This window comes from Rosa rugosa, chromosome 3 (assembly GCF_958449725.1).
Source record: "Rosa rugosa chromosome 3, drRosRugo1.1, whole genome shotgun sequence".
Taxonomy (NCBI): Eukaryota; Viridiplantae; Streptophyta; class Magnoliopsida; order Rosales; family Rosaceae; genus Rosa; species Rosa rugosa.
The window spans coordinates 38,226,044-38,248,407 of NC_084822.1; the positions used below are offsets into that span (position 1 = coordinate 38,226,044).

General features: G+C 38.5%; 3 protein-coding genes across 3 annotated transcripts; all 3 read right to left on the reverse strand.

Moving 5' to 3' along the window:
- Positions 1-2,695: 2,695 nt before the first annotated feature.
- On the reverse strand, positions 2,696-6,340 carry LOC133739081 (cytochrome b561 and DOMON domain-containing protein At3g25290-like). The gene is made up of 5 exons (XM_062166796.1): positions 6,162-6,340; positions 5,870-6,063; positions 3,795-4,524; positions 3,376-3,618; positions 2,696-3,150 (listed from the first exon to the last, which is right to left on the reverse strand). The coding sequence occupies exons 3-5, from the start codon at positions 4,419-4,421 to the stop codon at positions 2,878-2,880; spliced, it is 1,143 nt and encodes a 380-aa protein (XP_062022780.1). The 5' UTR covers positions 4,422-4,524; positions 5,870-6,063; positions 6,162-6,340; the 3' UTR covers positions 2,696-2,877.
- A 1,461-nt stretch (positions 6,341-7,801) lies between these two features.
- Positions 7,802-8,935, reverse strand: LOC133738318 (auxin-induced in root cultures protein 12). The gene has a single exon (XM_062165834.1). It carries the CDS (start codon positions 8,799-8,801, stop codon positions 8,073-8,075), a length of 729 nt encoding a protein of 242 aa, XP_062021818.1. The 5' UTR covers positions 8,802-8,935; the 3' UTR covers positions 7,802-8,072.
- Positions 8,936-13,789: 4,854 nt separating this feature from the next.
- LOC133736194 (protein NRT1/ PTR FAMILY 4.2-like) lies at positions 13,790-16,179 on the reverse strand. Its single transcript, XM_062163636.1, has 5 exons — positions 16,062-16,179; positions 15,524-15,741; positions 15,022-15,426; positions 14,804-14,916; positions 13,790-14,507 (listed from the first exon to the last, which is right to left on the reverse strand). Exons 1-5 carry the CDS (start codon positions 16,177-16,179, stop codon positions 13,790-13,792), a joined length of 1,572 nt encoding a protein of 523 aa, XP_062019620.1.
- Between the last annotated feature and the right edge of the window lie 6,185 nt (positions 16,180-22,364).

Consider the following 22,364-nt stretch of genomic DNA (forward strand, 5'->3'; position numbering starts at 1 on the left):
GAAGGGCTTCCAGATCAATTCGATAGTTCTGTCACTCACTCACTCGTGTTATTCGCAATATAAAATGAAGTTTCAGAGGATGGAGTAGAATTGCAACAATGGATCACCAGATCAATGCTCAGAGATCATCACGTACGTATATCAGTAACCATTAACCAAAGCCAGCCAGGAGCACAATGAACATTGTATTGCATGCGCGGCTAGGCTAGGGTTACAATCATCATGCATCTCCATACTCGGTGGTCCATTACTTACTGCTTACCCTATACTGGGTCGACATAAGTTATCAAGCTATTGTATATTTGCTTCTATATTAAGCACTAGTCTCTTATATGTACAATATTTTGGTCGAAGTTTGAATATTCTGCATGCATTTTGAAGTGGACAGCTAGCTACTAAACGAGATCACAGTGAATGAGATCTCAAAGGACGATGGAATTGAAGACCTCTTTAGGTTTGGGAGTCTTTTTACATATAATATATCGATCATCATTGCATCACCATGACATGGCCCCTTATATCTGAATATCTGATATAAACAAAATTTGGGTTGACCACCTTCATAATTGCTGGTCGTCGTTCATGACGTCAGTCCAAATATATAATAGATGGTAATACCATCTAGTTTCTCATATGTTCTCTTAGGCCACGTTTGGTTTGCGGAAATGAAGCATCAGGAAAGGAAATTTGTTCATTTCCTGCATTTGGGATGCAAAAGAAAAGGAAATCGTTTCCTGAAGGAAGGGAAAATAAGGGGGAAAGTGGTTCCTTCCAAATCTCAAAGGAATCACTTTCCCCCCTTCTTTCCTTGCATTTATTAATCACAACATATTATTTTATTACATTATTTACAAACTTTTTAACAACTTTCCTGATAACTTTCCTTACGTTACCAAACATCGGAATGAAAAGTTGTTGGGAAATTTCATTTCCCTTCCCATGAGAAAGACAAAGGAATTACTTTCCTTTCCGTGAACCAAACGAGACCTTAATCTGGAAAATTATGGAAGGATCTCCTGAAAATGAGAGAAACAATTTTGATTTTGTTTTTAATAGTGATTTGTAAATAACAGTTCAATACATTATACACATGAGGTGAGCCGGGACAGGCGCCCTCCTCAAGCCCCAGTTTCCTTAAATTGAGGTAATTGACCAGTTGGTTTGCTTCGGACCTCAAATGCAGTTCAAAACTACAAATTAACTGAAGAAAAATTTAACTGGTAGTTCAATTTCAGGATGAGTGATTGTGCAGATTAATTATAAGGTGGGTGGGTCACTGGTCCTCATCAAAGAAAGATGGCTTTATAAAAAGTATGATTGGTCTGAGCAGAGCACTTTAGGTTGCAGTTTATTTGTATACTCTAGCTTAGCCAGTAGACACCGAGTGACTGGGTGTCCCGCACCATGCTTCAATTCATTAGGGAATATCCCACCTATTTCACCTTGCTTATTATAGGTAATTTACTCACCAATCTAAAAGCACAATGCACGTCTTTTACTCCATTTTCACTCTAGGTCCTCACAATACTCTTAGAACAGTCCCACTTTAGTCAAAAATTACTAATTTCACCAACCGTTATGTCAAATTCAAGAGCAAAGAGTGTTTTAAATCACACGATTATCTTTAACCTACCAAAAAGGTACAAAAGAAGAAGACAAGGAAAGTTGGTTTGACTTCAGATGCTAATGAGGGCATCTGTAATTTGTAAAGTTTAGAAGAAACTGGAATCTGTAACAGTAACCAAATAAAAAATAAAAAAAATTACGCAGTAACCCAAGAACCTTTCCCTAAACAGTTTTTTAAACTCTCTTTATGCCCTTTAATTTTAATTTCTCATAATAGTGTCTTCCTAGTGAGAACACAAGTGTCCCCTGGCAAAAAGAGGTCTCTGCTTCCAAGTAACAAGGGAGGAACTAAAAGCCATGGAGCACATGGGGATCAATCAATCACAGAAACACAGCTATGGTACAACAGAAATCAAAAGCTAGCAGGAATAATCAAAAAGATGAAAGCAGCTAGCAGTGGGGTCCTAAAAGAAAGGTCAAGATGATTCTCAAAGGCAATAGCTTTTGCTGTTGTAGGCAACAAATGAAATCTACCCACTCACCAAAAGACACATCTATATTTCCCAATACCGTCAAGAAATTTCCTAGCAAGAAATTGACTAATGTGAGTCATGTGTGTAATGCAGTGCCCATCACAGATCAGATAAAATAGAATTATGAAGTACTGGATTAGTCACCAAAACATAATGATCGAGCTTATCATGACAAAAGGCATCTAAGATGAGCTGCACTAGTTCTCTTCTTACGCATGGGTTACAATTACAGTATTAACCTATTTTTTCCCTGCCGGTTGTATATAAAATGTGTGTTTATCTTTCTCATTACACAGTGAGAAAAAGTACGCGACCAATAGATTTGACATGACTTATTGAAAGAGGATGAACAAAAATTAACCAGAAATCAATGCATTACATGATGATGTTGGAATATAACCCAGATTTCCAAATAATTCTGCCACCAGAAGTAATATTTTTGATTATAGGCAAGAAGGCAAATTGGTTTCTATTTCAGAGGAAAGCTGCATGAAAGGGTTAAAAAAAAAAAAAAAAATTACGATTCTAACTGAAAATTAAATTACTCGCAGCAAAATTACACTAACCAAAGAGGCAATCGATAAGCATGTGGGAAATTGAACATATTGTAATATAGGTATATACTAAATATATATGAATCCTAAATAAATAAATCTGTTATACAAGCAAGAGACGGAAGAAAATCGAAGGGATAATGAACAAAGCGAGGCCACAAGGATATTACAAGATCAGTATATCTGCAATGGGAGACCTCGATCACCCTTGTCGACTGTTGACTCTATCCATCATATGGCTTGGTGGACTTACTTGACCTTCTGTTTAGTACAACAATCCAAGTCAATATTTCCAAGACTACGGCGATCCCACCCAACACACAGATGGCAATTATGTAAGCGGTTTTCCAATGGTTAGTAGGATTTAGTATGTCTAAGCCTTTGAAAATATTCACAATGCCAAGCACTAGAATCGCATATCCAACGCTGTGGTGGTAGATGTTCCAGTAGAGCCTGTACTTGTGATCCTTACCAGGTCTCAAGAACAATGCAAACATCTGTAAAAAGTCCAAAGACGGCAATTCCATCATAAGAAAACAACCAAAAAACTAAGTAGCGCAACAAACTAATCTGCCTCAACATGCCTAATCAAGATAACAGTACCGAACAAATATAGCACCACACAACAAATATTCAGAGAGTTCAAATTCTCAATGCTATCAATTACCAAATCACTTTTATCCGTTACTAATAGTGTAAATAAAATTGGGTAAGAATTTTACCTGCACAGTTGCAAAGGTGAAGAGGGTAATTCCGATGTTGCGGTGGGTAGTGTATTCACCCCTTCCAAGCTTCAGTCCGGTGGCCCAGCCGGCGACACCGATGGCATAAGCAGATATTTGGCAGGATATATGGAGATAAAACCATGCAGGATCCGCAGACGGAAAAGTCCTGATGTACCTTGCTATAATAATCCCCAGTGGAAACAAAAACCCCCAACTCACAGCATTCAGAATTCCATGAATCTGAAACACAAAACAGCAAATTAAGGAATCCCCAACTTTAACAAATTGATCAAATTGCCAAAAAAAAAAAAAACTGATTAAATTCATACCTTTACTCAAAGTTTCAGCTTTTAAGCAATTAAAACTATTTAAAAAGTAATTAGCAGTTATGAAAAGAATTTGGAAATTAAACTCACATTCCTGTCCTTCAACTTGGGATCGGCTCCGGCCCCGGTGACACCGGCATTAGTTCCGGTCAAGGTGAGAGTCCCCTTAGCCTGAAGATTGGGTGCATCAAAAGCATGCTTCGCCGGAAACCCATCTATGACGGACGGCCCCACCTGCCAGACGTGGTTCACCTGCCCAGTCTTCACCTTCACCTTGGCAAACAACCGGAAGACCCCGCCGGAGGACTCAGCGGCCGTGTCCCAGACGTCGAAGGCGAGCTTTCCGGGTACGATGGAGCTGTAGGAGCTGATGTTGAAGGTCTTGACGGCCATGGCGCCGGAGGAGGTTTTGTAGGCGAGGAGCGTTTGGGCCCCGGCCATGCCGGTGCCGGTGGGGTTGATGGCCCAGGAAGTCCATCCGGCGGGCTTGGCCGGCGGCGCGATGAAGGCGATGGCGAGAGTGGAGTTGGCGGAGTCGTAGTACCAGTGGAGGGTAGAGCTGAGGGTTGGGAGGTCGGCGCATTGGGTGTAGAGCATTTTGTTGGCGAAGGACTGGGAGGAGCAGCTCTGGGAATACGCGGGTGAGATTAGCAGAATCACAGTCAGTGAGATTAGCGTCGCCAAGTTCTGGTTAGCGCAAGAAGAAGAAGAAGCCATTGTTGGAGATAACAAACGCTTTCTCACTAAAATTTTGGCGGAATATATAGAGCAAGGAGAGACTGATTCCGTGTGCGCTACTAGCGCTAGTCTTCTGAGTCTCCTAATGAGAGAGTGACGCGTGTGAGATGCTTTGTTTTGGATTCCACGTGGACAGTTGGCAGCTCAAGTAATTTATGGAATGGAAATTGATTCAAGGAACCAAAAATCAGGAGGCAATAAATGGAAATTGAATGATAGCCAAGTAAGAAATTATAAATATAATGCCTAAATTGATTTTAAGGACTAAAATCACAATCAAGCAGAGGCAAAGAATCTGTTAGACTAGGATTTGTATGATTTTGGAATATTTACACGTGTGGGATTTTGGGAAATTGTATCCCTGCCCGCAGTGATTTTCTGCCCGATAAGATGTGATTGAATTGAGCTGATGCAAGGTTTGTGTCATGATTACCTCAATAATAATATTACATAATATTTTTTTTTGTTGGTTAAAATTTCGATTTCATTAATTGTTTGCGTCTATACTCTATAGAGAGGGAGGTTGGGGTTGGGTTAGGACTACGCACGTTAGATAGAGAATCGAATTCTCTTTCTTTTACAGAAGTCTATGCTTGAACAAAATTCTCAACAAAAAGTCAAAAACACATAAACAAAAAAGAGATGCTTAAACAAGGTTGACATTTTTAATTTGTGATGGAGAAAAATATTGACATTTTTTTAGATTTTCATATACAGTTGACATTTTTATGACTAATGAAATTGAATGGAAAAATCATTAGATTCTCTTGGTATCAGAAAACCGATTCATGCATGTTTAACTTTTTGCTTTTTCAGTTGGGATAAGAGGTAGACCTCATTGGCTATTCGATGTACTAATATCTGATATACTTATCTAAATTGCTTAATAATATGCAATTCCTTCTTCTGAAAAAGAAAAAAAAAAATTACATGTTTAACTTTTAATTACTTGGCAAAGTGCAGGATTCTTTTATGACTGTATTAAGTTGTGTGAAGAAATTACGCATACACTAAAGTTCCTCCTTTAATCAACCTATGAAGGCAAATCTCTTTATGGGCAACTTAATCCCCTCCAATAAAGAAGATTTAGTCTAGGTTTTAGCCTGATTTGTTTTCCAAATCATATGCATGTTCATTTAGTTTTTCTTAATAACCAAGTGAATGGGTTTTCCTAATTGTTTTTGCAATGACAATCGATAGATTCCAAGATGAATAAGTAATGTCAATTTCATTACTTGGATGCAGTCATGCAGTCAAGGAAACAAGTTGTTGGCATGATTGTCCGAATGATTCTTAATGTAAGAAGTGAAGAAATTTTTGGACTCTAAATTTTGAACTTCTTTGAAGATGACAAAGAGTCAAACTTGTAAGAAATGCGACTATGAGACGATAGCTCTTGATGTAAACAAAAAAGAAAACAAACTTACTTGAAATTCAATGAGAATGCATTTGCATGTGATGAACAAACAGCCGTGGCACTCAAAGGTCACCACCAGCCTAGGGTCTTCCTCCAACTGGGTTGCAAATATACTTGTTCGATCGCCTCCTTTAACCAGAAATGGTGGCTAAGCTAATTGCAAAGATGGAGAATGCTCTGGGCCACCGTTTCTCCCTTCGATGTCTAACAAGATGTCCAGGTTTAGAAATTATTGATATATACCGTTACAGTAAAACAGAAGAAGAAGCAATAACAAAAAGGACACAGACATTATATTTCACCTGCACGTAAATTACGGATGTCTGACCGATCAGTATATAGTTGATTGCCTGTAGAGTTGACTTTAGCCTTTGAGCTAAATATAACCTGGAATGTTCTATTTTATTCATACTTGTATGACATTTTACTATTTTACATATACGGTAAAAGAACGAAAGTAAAAAACAACAGCAAAGCACAAAACAACAAACTTTCAGACACCCTGCAGTCCTGCACCAGAAAATGAAACCTTCATACCCTAAACAACAAATTTTAACAAAGAAAAAAGAGAAAAGAAGAAAAAAAAAAAAAAAACCTGAAAACAACTACAACTAAAACCTAAGAATCAAACATAGCGAGTCACCAGATAAACAAAACACCAATACAAAAATCAACAATTAGGACGAACTTTAAAAAAAAAGAAGGATAAATTCTCTTCACGAGTTATATATACTCTCACAACTAACCAGGAGAATGTCATTCACACTTCTTATAACGACAAAATTCCATATATAGCAGTTTACTAATAAAATAATATACTTGATTAAAAACCTAGAAAACCCCCGAATTAAGAAGGGGAACCCCGTGAAACGGGGAATGGGATCAAATAAAAATGGTCCAATTATTCATCGAAGAATCCAAGATGCAAGTAAGAAGCCAAGTAGCTAGGGGTTTGGCTCATTTTGTTAATATCAATAATATGTTAAATTAAGTGGGGTTTTTTGCAAGGCAAGAAACCGACTAGCTACCGGGACTAGTGGACGATCACTGACTAAAACATAATTAACTCTTTCTTAATAAACAGTTGATCGAGCATACCTGTGTCATGCACAAGTATCTGCAAAATTATACTATAACGTTTATATTGAATATCTGATATTCTCGTAGATCTAAGACAAAAAAAGCGTGCCTACAACGAACCGTGTGTCTGCATTGAAAATTGATTAAGGAAATATCTGGTAAGTTTTGTACTGAAGCAGGTGCACTTGGGCATATAAGTCACTCGGGTGGTGGCTTTCTGGACCATTTCGTTTTTGGTTTCATGGAAAGGACCATTCATCTTATCTTAACTGGTAGCTAGCTTTCTAAATAAAGTTGTGCAAAGCTCCAGAAGGATATATAGTGGTTGTGCTGAGACGAAAGAGAGGGATCCTATTGTGGTGGTAATGGTGGCTGTCTATTAAAAATCGATCGTTACTGTCCAAACGTTTCACACGAGAATGAATTTCGTAATTTCCAGGCCATAAAATGAAAATTCAAAAGACTTCTCTTTCAATAAGTGACCCTTTTCGTCTTTATGAAAAAAATAAAGCGACCCTTTTTCATCGATAGGCTATCGACTAAAATAAGAATCAATTTTAAACTATTTTGTTTATGATCGCCACATCGTAATTATTATTGGAGGAAAAAAACACAGTTACTATTAATATTTGATCATCAACACAAGTGTTCTTTTTGTAAGTAACTGAAGCTAGACCACATGCAATGCTTTGATTTTTGGCCAAAAATGAAAACTCCTTTTTTGGCTTTGAGTGCTCCATTTCGAAAAAGCGACCCACTTTTGTCTCGATACAAAAAAATTAAAGTGACACTTCATGTTTATATGTCAATCTATAAATCTAACATATTCCACCAGTGGGAATCTTCTTTGAATAACAAATCATGAATATAAACCATATGGTAGTTCAAAAATTATTTAATTATCCATTCTCACAGATCTTTTTTTTTTGAGAGAAACCATTCTCACAGATCGTATCACATTTTGATCAGCAAATAACTATTAAGAAAGCTAGCTAGAACCGTATTATCAATGACAATGATCTATAAATAATAACAAGCAAATGGGACTAATAACTAATATTATTCTGGGAATACAAAGAAAATCTCCGACCCCAAATTAAAAAAAAAAAAAAAAGAACAAGAAAGGTCCAAATCTAGAAAACAAGAAGAGTCCCAAGGACCAAGAGCAAAATAGAGAACAAACCCACGTGTCCTCCTTCACGAATCCTCAAGGGCGCTCCACTCTTAGCACTCGTGGGACTAGCCGCGCCGCCACTAGTGGTGTTTGTGGTGTTGGTACTGCCGGTGCCGGCCAATCTCAAGAGACCGTACGCGGCGAGATTTTCCTTGCCCATTTCGTGCTTCATGATAAAGCCGTTGGACTGGTTGACTCCAGGGCCCACCTGCCAGACCTGGTTCAGCGTCTCTGCCTTCTCCGGAACCTTGACGGTGGCGAAGAGCGTTAAGTTTCCGTCGGCGGTGAGCTCGGCGCTGGTGTCCCAGACGTCGAAGGCGAGCTTTCCGGGATTCAGTTCGCTGTAGGATTTGATGTCGAGGGTTTTGATCATGGGGGTGCCGTCTTCTTTGGTGTAGGCGACTATGGCTTGAGCGCCGGGCATTTTGGTGCCGTTGGGGTTGATGGCCCAGGCGATCCAGCCGCCGGACTTGGGAGGTTTGGCGATGAAGGCGACGGCGAGGGAGGAGTTGGAGGCGTTGTAGGTATAGTGGAGGTAGGAGCTGAGGGAGGAGAGGGCGGTGCAGTTGCTGAAGGACTTGTTGTTCTTGAACTTGGCGGAGGGGCAGTCGGCTGACTGAGAGGGTAAGATTAGCAGAGCCGAGAGGGAGATCAGGAGGAGGAGGAGGAGGGGAGAGAAAGAAGCCATTGGAGAGAGAGCGAGTGAGAAATTAGTGTTTGCTTTGCTCAGTGACCCTAAAATTAATGTAGAGGAGAATTAGGTAGGGTTATTTATATCCATTGCTGGAGTGAGGTGGACAGAGACCCGGTGCTTCACTGCTTCGTGATTGGTGCTCCGAGATTTTAGAGCAAATGCACGCATATTTTGATAATTGCCAATTTTATCAAGGTGTGAATTCAAATCAGTGCGCGTCTGATTTCTAAATGGGCAGACTTCTTTTGAAAGCTCTTTGTTACCGTTCTGATTAAAACAAAAGTAGTAAAGAGTTAAAAAAAATTTCAGTAAACAATTGTGTTTTTTTTTCTTTTCAGTAAACAATTGTCTTAAATTCTAACAATTTGAATTAAATCGAATACGAATCATTCATTTACTTAAATATATGCATATACAACATGTAAACAACGTACTGCAATTCATTCTAAGGTAGTGAATGCTCACCATACGATTGAAACCTCAAGTTTCTTTACATTTTAATGAAATACCGATCAAGTGTATAAAGGCTAAAAATCCTTTGTTTCCTAGCATGGTGTGTGTATTGCTATTGAACATGGGTCACGACTCACGAGCACTAAATGAAGATATCCCAAAAGGGGATTAAACTGGGGGAGACATGTGGGCTACTTGCATAATGCAGAGAATACCGTTAGATGAGCACCGAATTTGGGCGGTGAATTCATGGGGGTCGTCGGTGGAATGGGGGATTGGTGAATTATTATGAATACATATGAGAAAATTCCATCTAATTAAGGACTTGTTTTTCTGCGTCGACCTCGTAATAGCAGGACTTGCTTTGCCTCCACTTTTATGTTGGAGACGCGACTTTATATTTTATCTATAAAAAAGCAAACATGTGAACAGCACGACTTGGAATTTGATTCCTCTTCTTTCTGAAAAACTACACCGGGCCACCCAACCTTTCCAAGTTCTAAGTTTCTAACAAAGGAAGGTAATGGAGTATGGATGGAAAAATATTGCGTGCATGTGAAAATGGTATATGCTTCGATGTTTCCATCTTCTTTATATGAGAAAACTCAGAAAAGAATGAAATCCCTTGTTGTTTTTGTTTTTCACATTTTCCTATGTAATCACTTATCTCAATTGAGTAAGAGTTTTAGTAGTTCGAGATTTTGCAAAAGAGGTAGTTTTTGGATACTATTACATATATTTTTGAAAGAAATTTTGTTTTGGAGAAATCTTATTATTACGTAATTAACTTGCGTGTATGAGATGTTATTTAATCTTAATTGAAACGTACAGGTAAAGAGAGTGTGAGTAAAAGATTGAAGAAATAGTTCGTAATAATTTTTAAGTTTATATGAATCATTAAATCAATTTATAACTATTTTGTATGTAATATGATGTGTGTGTTGTTTAGTCATAGTCTATCATTCTATTGTGTTCAAATGAAAATCGTATGCGGTTCAATCTTTCAATCTTCTTTACGGGATTGATGGTAAAGGAAGTGGAACACTTTTTTTTATTTTGTTTTTCACTTTTTCCTACATTGGAATCACATGTCTCGATTGAGTAATAGTTTTGTTTTAGTAGTTGAAATATATTCTTAAACTTTTGCAAATAAGATAACTAACGGATAATTTAAATAATAATGAGAAATTGCTCGTGAGCTGTGACATGCTGGTAAGTTATAATTCTAACATTATTAAAGGTCATGAGTTCGATTCTCATTGACATATGTAAGGGTGAGGTGAGCTAAGGGGTTTTATTTTTATTTTTAATTATAATAAGAAATTATTATATAGTACCGATCACCTTTGTATCGTATTCCGGATTAATGTGATCGGTTTATTTATAAACCTTTTCTTCTCTTTTTTTGCTCATGTATTCACCTCCGCTTACATGCCAAGATACTATTGGTCTGGTTCACTACCAAGATACTATTGGTCTAGTTCACTACTTGGTAATGACACATGATATTTCAATACCCACAGAATAATTACTCAACTATAACATATTATTTTAGAAAATTTCTTAATTTGAAGAAAATGTTTGATTTTACGGTTGATAATTTGCTTGACTTTTTCATCGTAAGATATGTACAAGTAAATGCGTGACGAAAAGATAAAATAAGTAGTATTACTTTATTGATTTATAGTATACCGCTAGACCTGATGAAAACAAATCACAGTGCACAAAATTCAAGTAGTTCTCCAGAAGACTACACTTTCCTTTTCCAATTGGTAATTTCGAACACATTCCTCTCATTTGTTCTACTGTCAACCTAAAGCACAATTTCTATTTTTCGCTATACTGTCAATACCTTTGAACTTCCTCTGTTTTCTCAATTTGCAAGTTTTTCTATTTATTTCAGCTCCTCTTTTCGTCTGATTCAAATAGTCTTGTTAGTAGAAATTAACTATTTATAAAATAAGGTCAAGATAACACTATCAAGTTATTGACTCTCACATGCATCGAAGGAAAACGAACTTAATTCTCCATCCCTTTTTCTTGACTTTTGCACGATTTGTTGGTGTATTGACTTGCACGTTTCTTCAGCCTGTGAATTCCCCCATCTCCGGATTTAAATAGTTTGCGTGGTGATCGATCTGAAAAATAAGCAACTTATTGAAGTCAGAATATTAGGAAAAGTGGTTTCTAATGGACGAGGTTCACTGAATTATGACTAGAATTCTTACAGAGAGGGTAATGTATTGAAAAAGAGCTTTATGAGTGAAGAACATCTTTGTAGCGTAGGAGATGGTTACGTATCAAAAAAGATCTTTAGTTCTTTATGAGTGAAGATCTTTGTAGCGTAGATCAGAAAAGTGTTGCATGGACTCTTTTCTTTATTAGTTTAATTTTGTTGAAACAATAAGAAAATTAGTACGTTGTTTTTTATTGGTTTCATAATTACTTTTTTCATATTTTAAGTTTACACCGAGCCACACAACTCTAACAATCTCTACCATCTACAATAAATGAGATTTAATATTTCTCACCAATTACTTTTGAGTGATGTCATGGTTCATCCCAACTCCACTTTCAATCATGATTTTTTTTTTCTTTAAATCGCTCCACTTAGCCTCCGAGTAACTCTACCTTGTATGACTTGGTCCCGGTCAGACCTTTGGGTTTGATTTGTATCACCTTCAGAACTAACAGGTGTAGGGTTTATCTTGAAAATCCTTAGTATTGTAAGGAGTAAAACAAACAGGTCGGTGCATTGTTGTACGTCGTTCCTTTTTTCCGATACGAGATTTCCATTCACATCTTGAATTTACATCGAGTTAAACAGCCCCACAACCTCATTAGTCGAGAAGATTTCTTTTCTAGAAATATGACTACGTAACGAGAGATATGTGGCGAAACTGTCAACACTCAACCCGACAATGCAATATTTTGGTGAACCACTGTTGCGATCCAAGAGCATTGAAGTTGAAAGAGGATCAAAGTAGATGAAGAAAATAGCGGGAGAAACGACAACATGTGAAATTGTGAATCACTGGTTGACATATTGCATATGTTCCAGGGTTACATTTTCCTTGAATTGTTGACACTTAACAACCAATACCCCATTGAAGAAGCACCACCCAACAGCCACATTGATTGCAACTTATGATGTGACACACTTGATTACCATTACAGAATTGGACACAACTAATGAACACGATCATGATCATGACCGGCCAGGATTTGATTTGTTAGACCCCAAATTCAATCATGAGGAGATGGGGAAAGGCCCATTGAGCAGCTGTTGTTCGGTTGTTCCATAATTGTTTGAGGGAAACATGTACGAGGAGAGCTTTATTGATGAGAATCAATGAGTATAACTGGGGGACGTAATACCGAAGTTTTATAAAATACAATGATAAACTCCGAAAGTACCTATGATTTGATAACTTCTTTAATCTTCGAAATGAGGTTAACTATAGTATTAATTAATTCGTTGCATGACACTCCCGACTAATCAATTTTTCTCCTTGATCTTTGCTAATTAGTGTTTATTTCCGGCAGTCAGCTCTGTTTATATTCATTCTGTTAGTAACTATTCGTATTCCGTATCAATCTATGTTTGATTTCTTAGCATAGCAGTTCATTTCTCGAGTAAAAGAACGCGAGCATTGGTCCAAGATCAAGCATATCATATACTCCTAGCAAGAAGAATTGCAAGCAAAGTTAAGACAGAGATATTGTCATATTGCTTTTTGTAGCCGTTGCGCCTCTCCTAGCTTGAAATATAGCTACTACAGCGCGCCATTGACCTTGATGCTGGAAAGTGGTGACTGTTTCTGTGTGTGATCATTCAAAGGGAATAGAGCAAGGTCATGGTACGTGAGGGGGAGTACTGATAGTGGTGGAGTCGGGAATTCGAAATTGCATAGTTTTCTGTTCTCTTTTGCTCCCTTGTACCACACAGAATGTCTGAAGACTGAAACTGTGCAACGCAAAACTCATCATGATTGTGTTTCCATTCCTTCCACATAGGAGTGGAAGGCCAAGAAAAGTGATTGTTTCCTCAACTTGAGCTGCATTGAACTGTTATCAACTCATGCTTTGTCTAACAAACTTAGAAAATAAAAATCATAACATTAAGTTAAGATAATTAAAAAAGAAAGGAATGATGGTGCAGTGTCAAACACATATAGTAATCAAGTCCATGTTTACCATGCACTAATCACCTTTTTAAGAGCCATACGATAAGAGATGATAAAGAAACCACTTAAACCAGTGATGGAATTGTATTCTTCTTCCATCAGCTCTATTTGAAATTAGTCTGGCAGCAGATACTGCAGAAGCAAGTACCTTTCATAATTTTGTTTCAGAAAACCTGGACACAAGGAAATCTTAATTTATTGAAAAGGGTTTATACAAAGATCTTATGAGATAACTAGGTTTTATAATTCGATGTTCTATATATGATACATATATATATGATGCGACGTACACTCATACAGTATTAACTTTGTTACAACAAACGTACCATGAAATGGTAATATCTAATACCTCTTTGCCCAATACATGTAGTTGAGAAAATTCAGGGAGTTGAGAATGCTAAGAAGTGTGTAAAACAGATCCAAGCGCCCATGATTCAAATTCATCCCTCCAAGCCACTCTTTCCCATATTTTCCACTAACTGAATTTACTATGGACACCAGCACTGAGCTCAAGAAGTAACCCATTGATGTTGAGCACCATGACAAAGCAATGCACATGCTTCTCATGCTATTGGGTGCCTCGGAGTAAAAGAACTCGAGCATTCCTCCAAGAGTGAGCATATCAGACACTCCTAGCAACAGGAATTGCCACCCGAGCCAAAATACCGATATCACATTGCTGTCAGCAGCCTCTGCACGCCTCTTAGCTTCGACTAGAGCAGCTGCGGCCATTGAGCCTGATGCTAGTGCTAGCCCCAGTCCGATCCTCCAGAGTGGTTTGAAAATTACGTTTTTTCCAGAATGTAATCGTTCGTATAAGGGAATGGAGGATAGCATGATGATAAGAGGGATTACTGTTAATGATGGAGTCGGAATTTCAAAGTTATGTAGTTTCCTATTCATTATGCTCCCTTGTACCACGGAGAATGTTTGAAGTTGAGCTAGGCAACAGTTCATCATGATTGTGCTTGCAAATATAGGTAAAAGGGCAAGAAAAGTTCTTGTTTCCTTAATTTCAGCTGCATTGACTCTGTTGTCTATTAATGCTTTGTCCAGGAATCTGAGAAATCATACTTTATGTTAGATAACAGATGCATAGAATCAAGATGCAAGCTATACATGTCACCACCATGACACAATTAAGGAAGAGAAATGCTAGCAAACCTATTCTCTTGAAAGAAACCATTCACTTTCAAGATCACCCTCTAAGACATCGTTGCAAGAAATCAGTCGAATTAGAAATGATTTACACATAAAACGTTATGAAATATATAATGGAGGATGACAACAATAAGGGATAAAGTTCTAGCATTCCTCCTAAGGGACAGATTGAGATGAGAGGAAAAGAGAAGTTACTTAAACTTGTGATCTCCATCCGCTCTGTTCAGGTTGAGTGCAGCTACTGCATACTGGTTCCCCAATCTCTCATCTGGCGAGGCTTTCCAGTTTTGAGCAGCAGAAGTAAGTACCTTTTACATTTCCAAACACAAAAATCAAAATGCAACTACAACAGTATAGTCTATCTGTACTTCATTAGTATTTTTCCAATTGCATTTTCATCAACTTCCGTTTACCTTGATGATCCTTGTTAATGAGCTCCCAGTGGGTCGTTTGTGCCTATAAAATGGACTTCCACTGATGAAGATAAGAAGCGCCAAACTCAAAACTATAACTGTTATGGGAAAGCTCCAATTCCAGCCTTTGTTCTCTTCCACCCAAACCATGACAGTTGAGCTAATGAGTCCACCAGTGCATACGGAAAAGAAAAACCAATTGAAGAAGGCAGAGATCTGTCTCTGATTGCTGTGATCAAGCTGATCAGCACCATGTGCAGGTAAGTTGGCATTGAGTCCAGCAGCACCAGCAGCAATGGCGTAAAGGCCAGTGTACAGAATTGCTGCTTGAGACTGAGAAGGCTTTAACTTCAACGCCGGCCGTAACCTTCTGCTTTGAGATTGGATTGTCAGCAAGATTAGTCCCTATATATAATATCAGTCAAGAGGTTTGTTAAGATCATTTAGGATTAACTTAAAAAACAGATGATAATGACATAGTTTGAAAGATAAACATGTTTACCAGCAACTCAATTATGCAGGAAAGAATGAAGGTTGTGAATCTAGTGAAGAGTGAGTCACTGATAAAGCCTCCCATGATGGTGAGCAGAAAAGAGGTTCCCATGAAATTGGTGACCATATTTGCTGATTTAGCAGGTGGATAATGCATTGACTTTGTGAAGTATGTGACAAAGTTACTGGCATTGCATAAGAAAACCATGTTGGTAAAGACCTCAACAACTGCACCACAACAAGAATTTTATTGTGACCAGATCAATATCATCCATCAATCATAATAGTCCTACACTTTCGTATCAAAGTACCAAATTAAGGTTTGCTTGATCCCAGTAAGTAATCTGTATGTTATGTACTAAAATGAAAAAAGGAATCTTAATTAGATTGTGAAATATGCTCCTGGATTAGTGGTTTAGATGGAGATGAGATCATTAAGATCCTGAATTATAAAAAACTAAGGTTCCTCAATATTAGATGAATTAAGATCCCATATGCAGTGTCATTATACATAAAGAATGGTTAAGATCTGTGCTGGTGCAACTTACCACATGCAAAGGCAGCAGCTCTAATTCCACCATGGATTTTAGGATTTGCCTTTCTTCCTTTCCAATCAACATACTGATCATCACTTTCTTTCTGGTAGGTATCTATCTCCATACTCATCTCTAAGCCCTCAAGTGATCAAGTTTCCGAGCTTATACTACTATTATTATGAAGACTATGAAGGTTTATATAACTGGGATGGGATTTTGAAGAAATGAAGAAAAAGAAGGAAACTGGAAACAGAGATGAATTGGTGCTTAATCAGATATGGATGGAATAGTGAGGATGAAAAATTATAAGATGATAGTTAAAAAAGATGGAGACAACTTTGATGGAAAAATCATATCTCTGCATGTTGGGAAATAAGGCTATGCAGACACTTGTTTCCAAACACTGGATGAAGTTTTGTGAATGCATAGGGATAGAATTGGATTGATGAGAGAATCCAGCATTGAATGCCTACCTATTTACTTGCGTGACACCTTGAATCTCAAAGGTTTTGATTAGAAAATAGATCATTCTAGGCCATTAGGCCATTGCATTGCATGCAGAGTTTTTTTTTAACGTTAGTAGTCAATATCATTAAATCTTATATCTGTTTGGGGTGATGTAATATCGCATGCAGCTATGCTAATTCGTCTACGATCCACCGCCACTAAATCTACCTCTGCGTTACAGCTAGTGACTGGGTACAAGTATCGTACTTATGCATATTTGAGTGTGTCATTTATATGCCAATTGCGCCGCCACAGCGCTCTATGATGGGTCCTTACAAACGAATGGGCAACTACGTTGGATTTGAGATTCCATCAATCGTCTGCCACTTAATGTCCTTGCTAGGCGATCTCTTTACCGCATGTCTTGCGGATTGTCACTTTGATGAGACAGTCTTCCAGTCGTTAAGAGGAGATAAGAACACGAATGTTCAACAGGAATGACAAGAATTGTCGTGGTTTGTCCTCACTATGTCTCATCTCGATCCCCACTAAAGTGACAAGATCACACATATCTGCTGCAAACATGCCTGCAAGGAAGGATGTCCCTACGAGAGGACGTAGCGCCACCCTACACGGAGGTAGGCATGGCGCCAACGCCAAAGAGAGTGACACTCTAGCGTTATAGGCCATGGCTCCAGCTATGATGCGTGGGAGGCCCGTGGGTTCGAAGGATACTTTGGCACATTCTAATCCTTTGATCATCAAGACTCAAAATCCGTCTCATAAGAATCTTCCTGATTATGGTTATCGTTGGGGGACGCCTCAACGACAGAATCTATTCCTGAGAATATAGAGCTCTATGAAAATTACACTAGTGTACATGAGACGTGGGATAGAAACTCCATCATAATGATGATGTAGTTGCGCATTTCGTTGCGCATGAGTTTGTTGAGTCAGATGATATCGAACCACGCTCCGTTGATTAATGAATGCCAACGTAAAGAAATTTGGCCTAAATGGAAAGATGCGGTCAAGGTTAAGTTGAATTCTCTAACGAAGAGGAAGGTTTTTGAGCCAGTGATGCAAACACCTCCTGACATAAAACCTGTTGACTAATGGGTCTTCGTTAGAAAGAGTGATGAGAAAAAGATATGGTAATCTCGCCTTATGGCGCAAGGCTTCTAAAAAAATGCCTTTGAATCGACTACGATGAGACATATTCTCTCGTAATGGATGTCATTGCACTCCACTACCCTGTCAATTTGGTAGTTTCCGAATAACTGAACATACATCTTACAAATGTGGTCACTACCTATCTATATAGGGATCTAGATATGGAATATACATGAAGGTTCATGGTGAACTTCATTTACCCAAGTCAAGTGGCTCTAGACCACGGAGCGCGTTTACAATAAGGTTGAAACGCTCACTAAAAGTGACTACTTAATTGGGAAGGGATATGCCCGCGCGTTTCCATAACAAGTTTCGGATTCTATCGCGGTTCATGTTGGACATGATCTTCATTGGAAGTCCTTAAAAAGTTAAGGGAAACCGCTGAACACTTGAAATCCGAGTTTGAGATGAAGGATTTTGGGAGAACACGATTATGTCTCGGTTTGGAACTTGAGCATCGTGTTAATAGATGCTTAGGTATTTTGACAAGATCAAACCTTCAAGCACCCCCATGATCGTCTGTAGTCTTGATCCTGAAAAGGATCCTCTTCGTCCGAAGGATGATGACGACGAAGATGTGCTAGGGGCGGAAGTGCCCTACATAAGTATAATAGGCGCATTATTGTACTTAGCTCAATGCACAAGACCAGACATCTCATATGTTGTGAACTTGTTAGCTAGATATAGCTTTGCGCTAACATGACACCATTAGATTGGTGTAAAAGATATCTTTCGGTACTTGAGATATACAATTGATGTGGATTCGAACCCATAGAGAAGATGGATTCGAACCCATCACACACCAGGAACGCCGCCAACATTGGCCTGCGTCCTCTATCCCCATCCCAAAACAACATGTGTTTTGGAAGGTTTTGCTGATATTGAGTATCTCTCTGACCCACACAAAGGTCATTCCCAAACTAGTTAAGTGTTCACCATGAGTAAAGACCGTGATATCTTGGAGGTCTACATAATAGACCCTAATTGCTATATCTTCGAACAATGCATAGATTATTGCTCTTCACGAAGTGGTTCGTGAATGTATATGGATCGGATCCATAGTTACGCATGTTCGAACAATTGTGGTTTGAAGTCTACCACAGATAAGCCTACGAGCATTTAGGATAATGCTGCTTGTTTTGAACTAATGAAGCAAGACTACATCAAAAGCGACAACACCAAGCATAATCAGCAACAACAGACTCTCCTCAAGATCAAAGTGAACTAGGTTCGATCTGAGGACAGTGTGGCAGACTTGCTCACTAAGTCATTGCCTAAATTCCACTTTCGAGAAACATGTTGATAGCATCGTTTGAGGAAGTTATCCGAACTCCCATGACCTTGGTCATCATGGGGAGATGCAAACATCAGGGGGAGATGTCTACATGTATGGTCTCGAAACGTGAAGGGTGTGTTGTGCTCTTTTTCCCATTCGACCGATGTTATTTTTGTCCCACTGGGTTTTTGTTACTCGGCAAGGTTTTTAATGAGGCAACGAGAGGAGCACCACGTTTGGGTGACACAAGATGGAGTGTTCAAGTAAATCCAGAATATGTGTCTGGCCCAAACTCTAGGTTACTTGACCTAGTTGTAATAGAGTTTTGAATTAGAGATATTCTCGGAGATATTCATAGATATCCGATTAATTGTACGATTATCTTTCTTTGTACAACTCTGATTCTATGTCTTGTAATCCTTTATATAAAGAGGCCCCTATTATCAATGAAAGTACGACTCAATTCTCTCCCAATTCAGTTTTCCTTAAACAATAATGAGTTTTTACAAAAATTAGAAGATGTCCAAATACATATTTTGGAGGTGTGATAGAAGCACTCATTTGTGTTTTGAGTTTTTCTTAAAAAAAAAAAAAAAATTTATTTTTTGTTGAAGAGTATTGTTCTTTAATAGATTTTCAATTCTTTTGAATTTAACTTCTTGTTGAAGGGAATTAATTTGGTTGCCTTTTGCATTAGTTAAATTGATGTCTTTGGATTTAGAATTTTCTTATATATATGGGCGTGGGGCTCATCATACTTTTTCTCCATCCAACTTTAAATTAGAGCTAATGTTACGTGACCAAGGGAACAACACTCCTCGTACAGTTGTACCTATTTACAAGTTTCAAAAAAAGTGTAAGTGTCTAATGAAGCCTATGACTTAATTATTATAGGCAAACACTTAATTGGCAGCCTAAAAAAAATATAACAAATTACATTTAAGTTATTGACAAAAGATGACTTAACAAATACATCATTTAAAGATTGAATTAAACATATAAGGACTACATCTTACAAATAAGAACAATGTGCTCTCTACTTGCCACATGTTATGAGTTAATTTACTTTTTTACCCTTAACTACTTCTTTTGACTTCTAATCCCTTCCATAAGGATTAAATCTTACAAATAAGGACAATCTGCTCTCCACTTGCCACATGTCATAAGTTAATTTATTTTTTTACCCTTAACTACTTCTTTTGACTTCTAATCCCTTTATGTTACTTTTTTTTTTAGAATAATCCTTTTATGTTACTTTTTTTTTCATAACTTAGCTTTATCGATATTTTAAGCTCTCCAAAATATCTTCAAAACTAGTTTTTAGATACGAATATTTACCCCATATATCAAAACTTCCATCGAATTTTCTAAATTTTAATTTGCGCAAAATATCCATTGAAATTTCCACAATTTTGAAGTACCAAAATTTTCGTTAAAACCTAAATTTTGAATTTCGCTGAAACTGAGTTCTCCAACTTTGTCTCGACCAAAACATACCCTATCAAAATTTATCATAAATATGAAGTACCAAAATTCCCGTTGGACCGATTTAGTTGGATTTACAAAGAGATGGGTGGGCTTATTGAATAACCCGCAGTCCCGCATGGTAGAAAAAATGGGTCAAAATCTGAATACATAACATTGGAGAGTCCAACTTTTCCCCCGAAATTTATAACGACGAAGTAATTGACAGTTTGGGGACATTTTTCAAAATCCGACAAAAGCCATGGCTTCCAATTTCTAGACTTCGTCTCACTAGTACGTTTCCTAACACAAATCCCCTCTTTCGATAATGCACTCGTCATCGTCCAATCCTGCTACTACACTCGTCCAATCCTGTTACTACACTCGCTGCACTCATACTCGTCCAGTTCTGCTACTACACTTGTACTCGTGTTCTGCTACTGCACTCATCCAATCCTGCTACTGCACTTGTCATCGCCTAATCCTGCTACTGCACTCGCTGCACTCATACTCGTCCAGTTCTGCTACTACACTTGGTACTAGGGCTGGGCAAATAGACCGGAAAACCGAAACCTGACCCGGACCGGCCCGGGACCGAACCGAACGGTTCGGGCTTTTTAAAAAAAATTTGAAAGTTATTGAAAGCCCGGCCCGATACCATTATTAAACGGTCCGGGCCCGGGCCTGAGAATGTGAGAAAAAAAAAGCCCGAAGGCCCGATATCATGATTATAGCGACATATGTCCGCATATTACTCGTCCCAAATCAAGCTTACCATAGAGTTGCAGCAGGGGATTATGAACCCAAGTAGATATTTCGATCAAACCCTAGCCTATCACAGTATCTCACAACTCAGTCGCACCCAAGCTTTCTCTCTCACTCCCCAGTCCTGATCCGATCAAACCCAAGCTCTCTCTCTCTCACTCCCCAGTCCCGATCCCGATCCGATCAAACCCAAGCTCTCTCTCTCTCACCCCAGTCCCGATCCGATCAAACCCAAGCAAAAAGATATCCGATTACAGAAATGCGACGAACAACTCTCTCCCGATTCCAGAACACCAAACCTAGCACACACGACAAGAACACCATCATCAGGAACCAAAGCTGTGACAATGTTGCTGAGAATGTTGCGGAATGTTGATGTTTGGTATTGAATTTTTTTTTCTATCAGGGAAGCAGCCCATCGAAGCTAATTGAAGGTAGCTGTCTAGGCGTCTAGTCGGTCTAGCTGATATCTGGAATTGGTGGCTATCAAGTTGCTGCTTCAGTGCTTCTTGAAGTTAGAACTTAGAAGCTTGGATAATTTGGAAGTTTGGAACATTGATGTTTATGTTAACTTGGTTAAATTCTATCTGTGTTTGAACTTTGAACTTTGAACTGTGAACTGCTGTGTTAATTTAATTTGGGACCTGGAACTTATTCATTGTTGATTGTTGAATGTTGAATGTTGAATTTGATACAAGTTTTCTGCATGCATAGAATGATAGAATAAGATTTGGATATGGAAGAAGTTTAAAAATTTTCCCAGAAAGAATGAAAGAAAGGCAGGTCTCCTGCTGTCTCTCGGGCCTGAAAAAAAACCGAGGGACCGGCCCGTTTTAATTTGGTCAGGGCCCAACTCGGTCCTAAAGTTGGTTACATGACTTTTGGGGCCCGACCCGATTACTTCGGGCCCGGGCCGGTTTTTGCAAATTTTTTTTGGGCCCGGCCCGTGCCCAGCCCTACTTGGTACTCGTGTTCTGCTACTGCACTCGTCCAATCCTGCTACTGCACTCGCTGCAGTCATGCTCGTCCAATCCTGCTACTGCACTTGTCATCGCCTAATCCTGCTACTGCACTAGCTGCACTCATACTCGTCCAGTTCTGCTACAACACTTATACTCGTGTTCTGCTACTGCACTCGTCATCCAATCCTGCTACTGCACTCGTTGCAGTTATGCTCGTCCAGTTCTGCT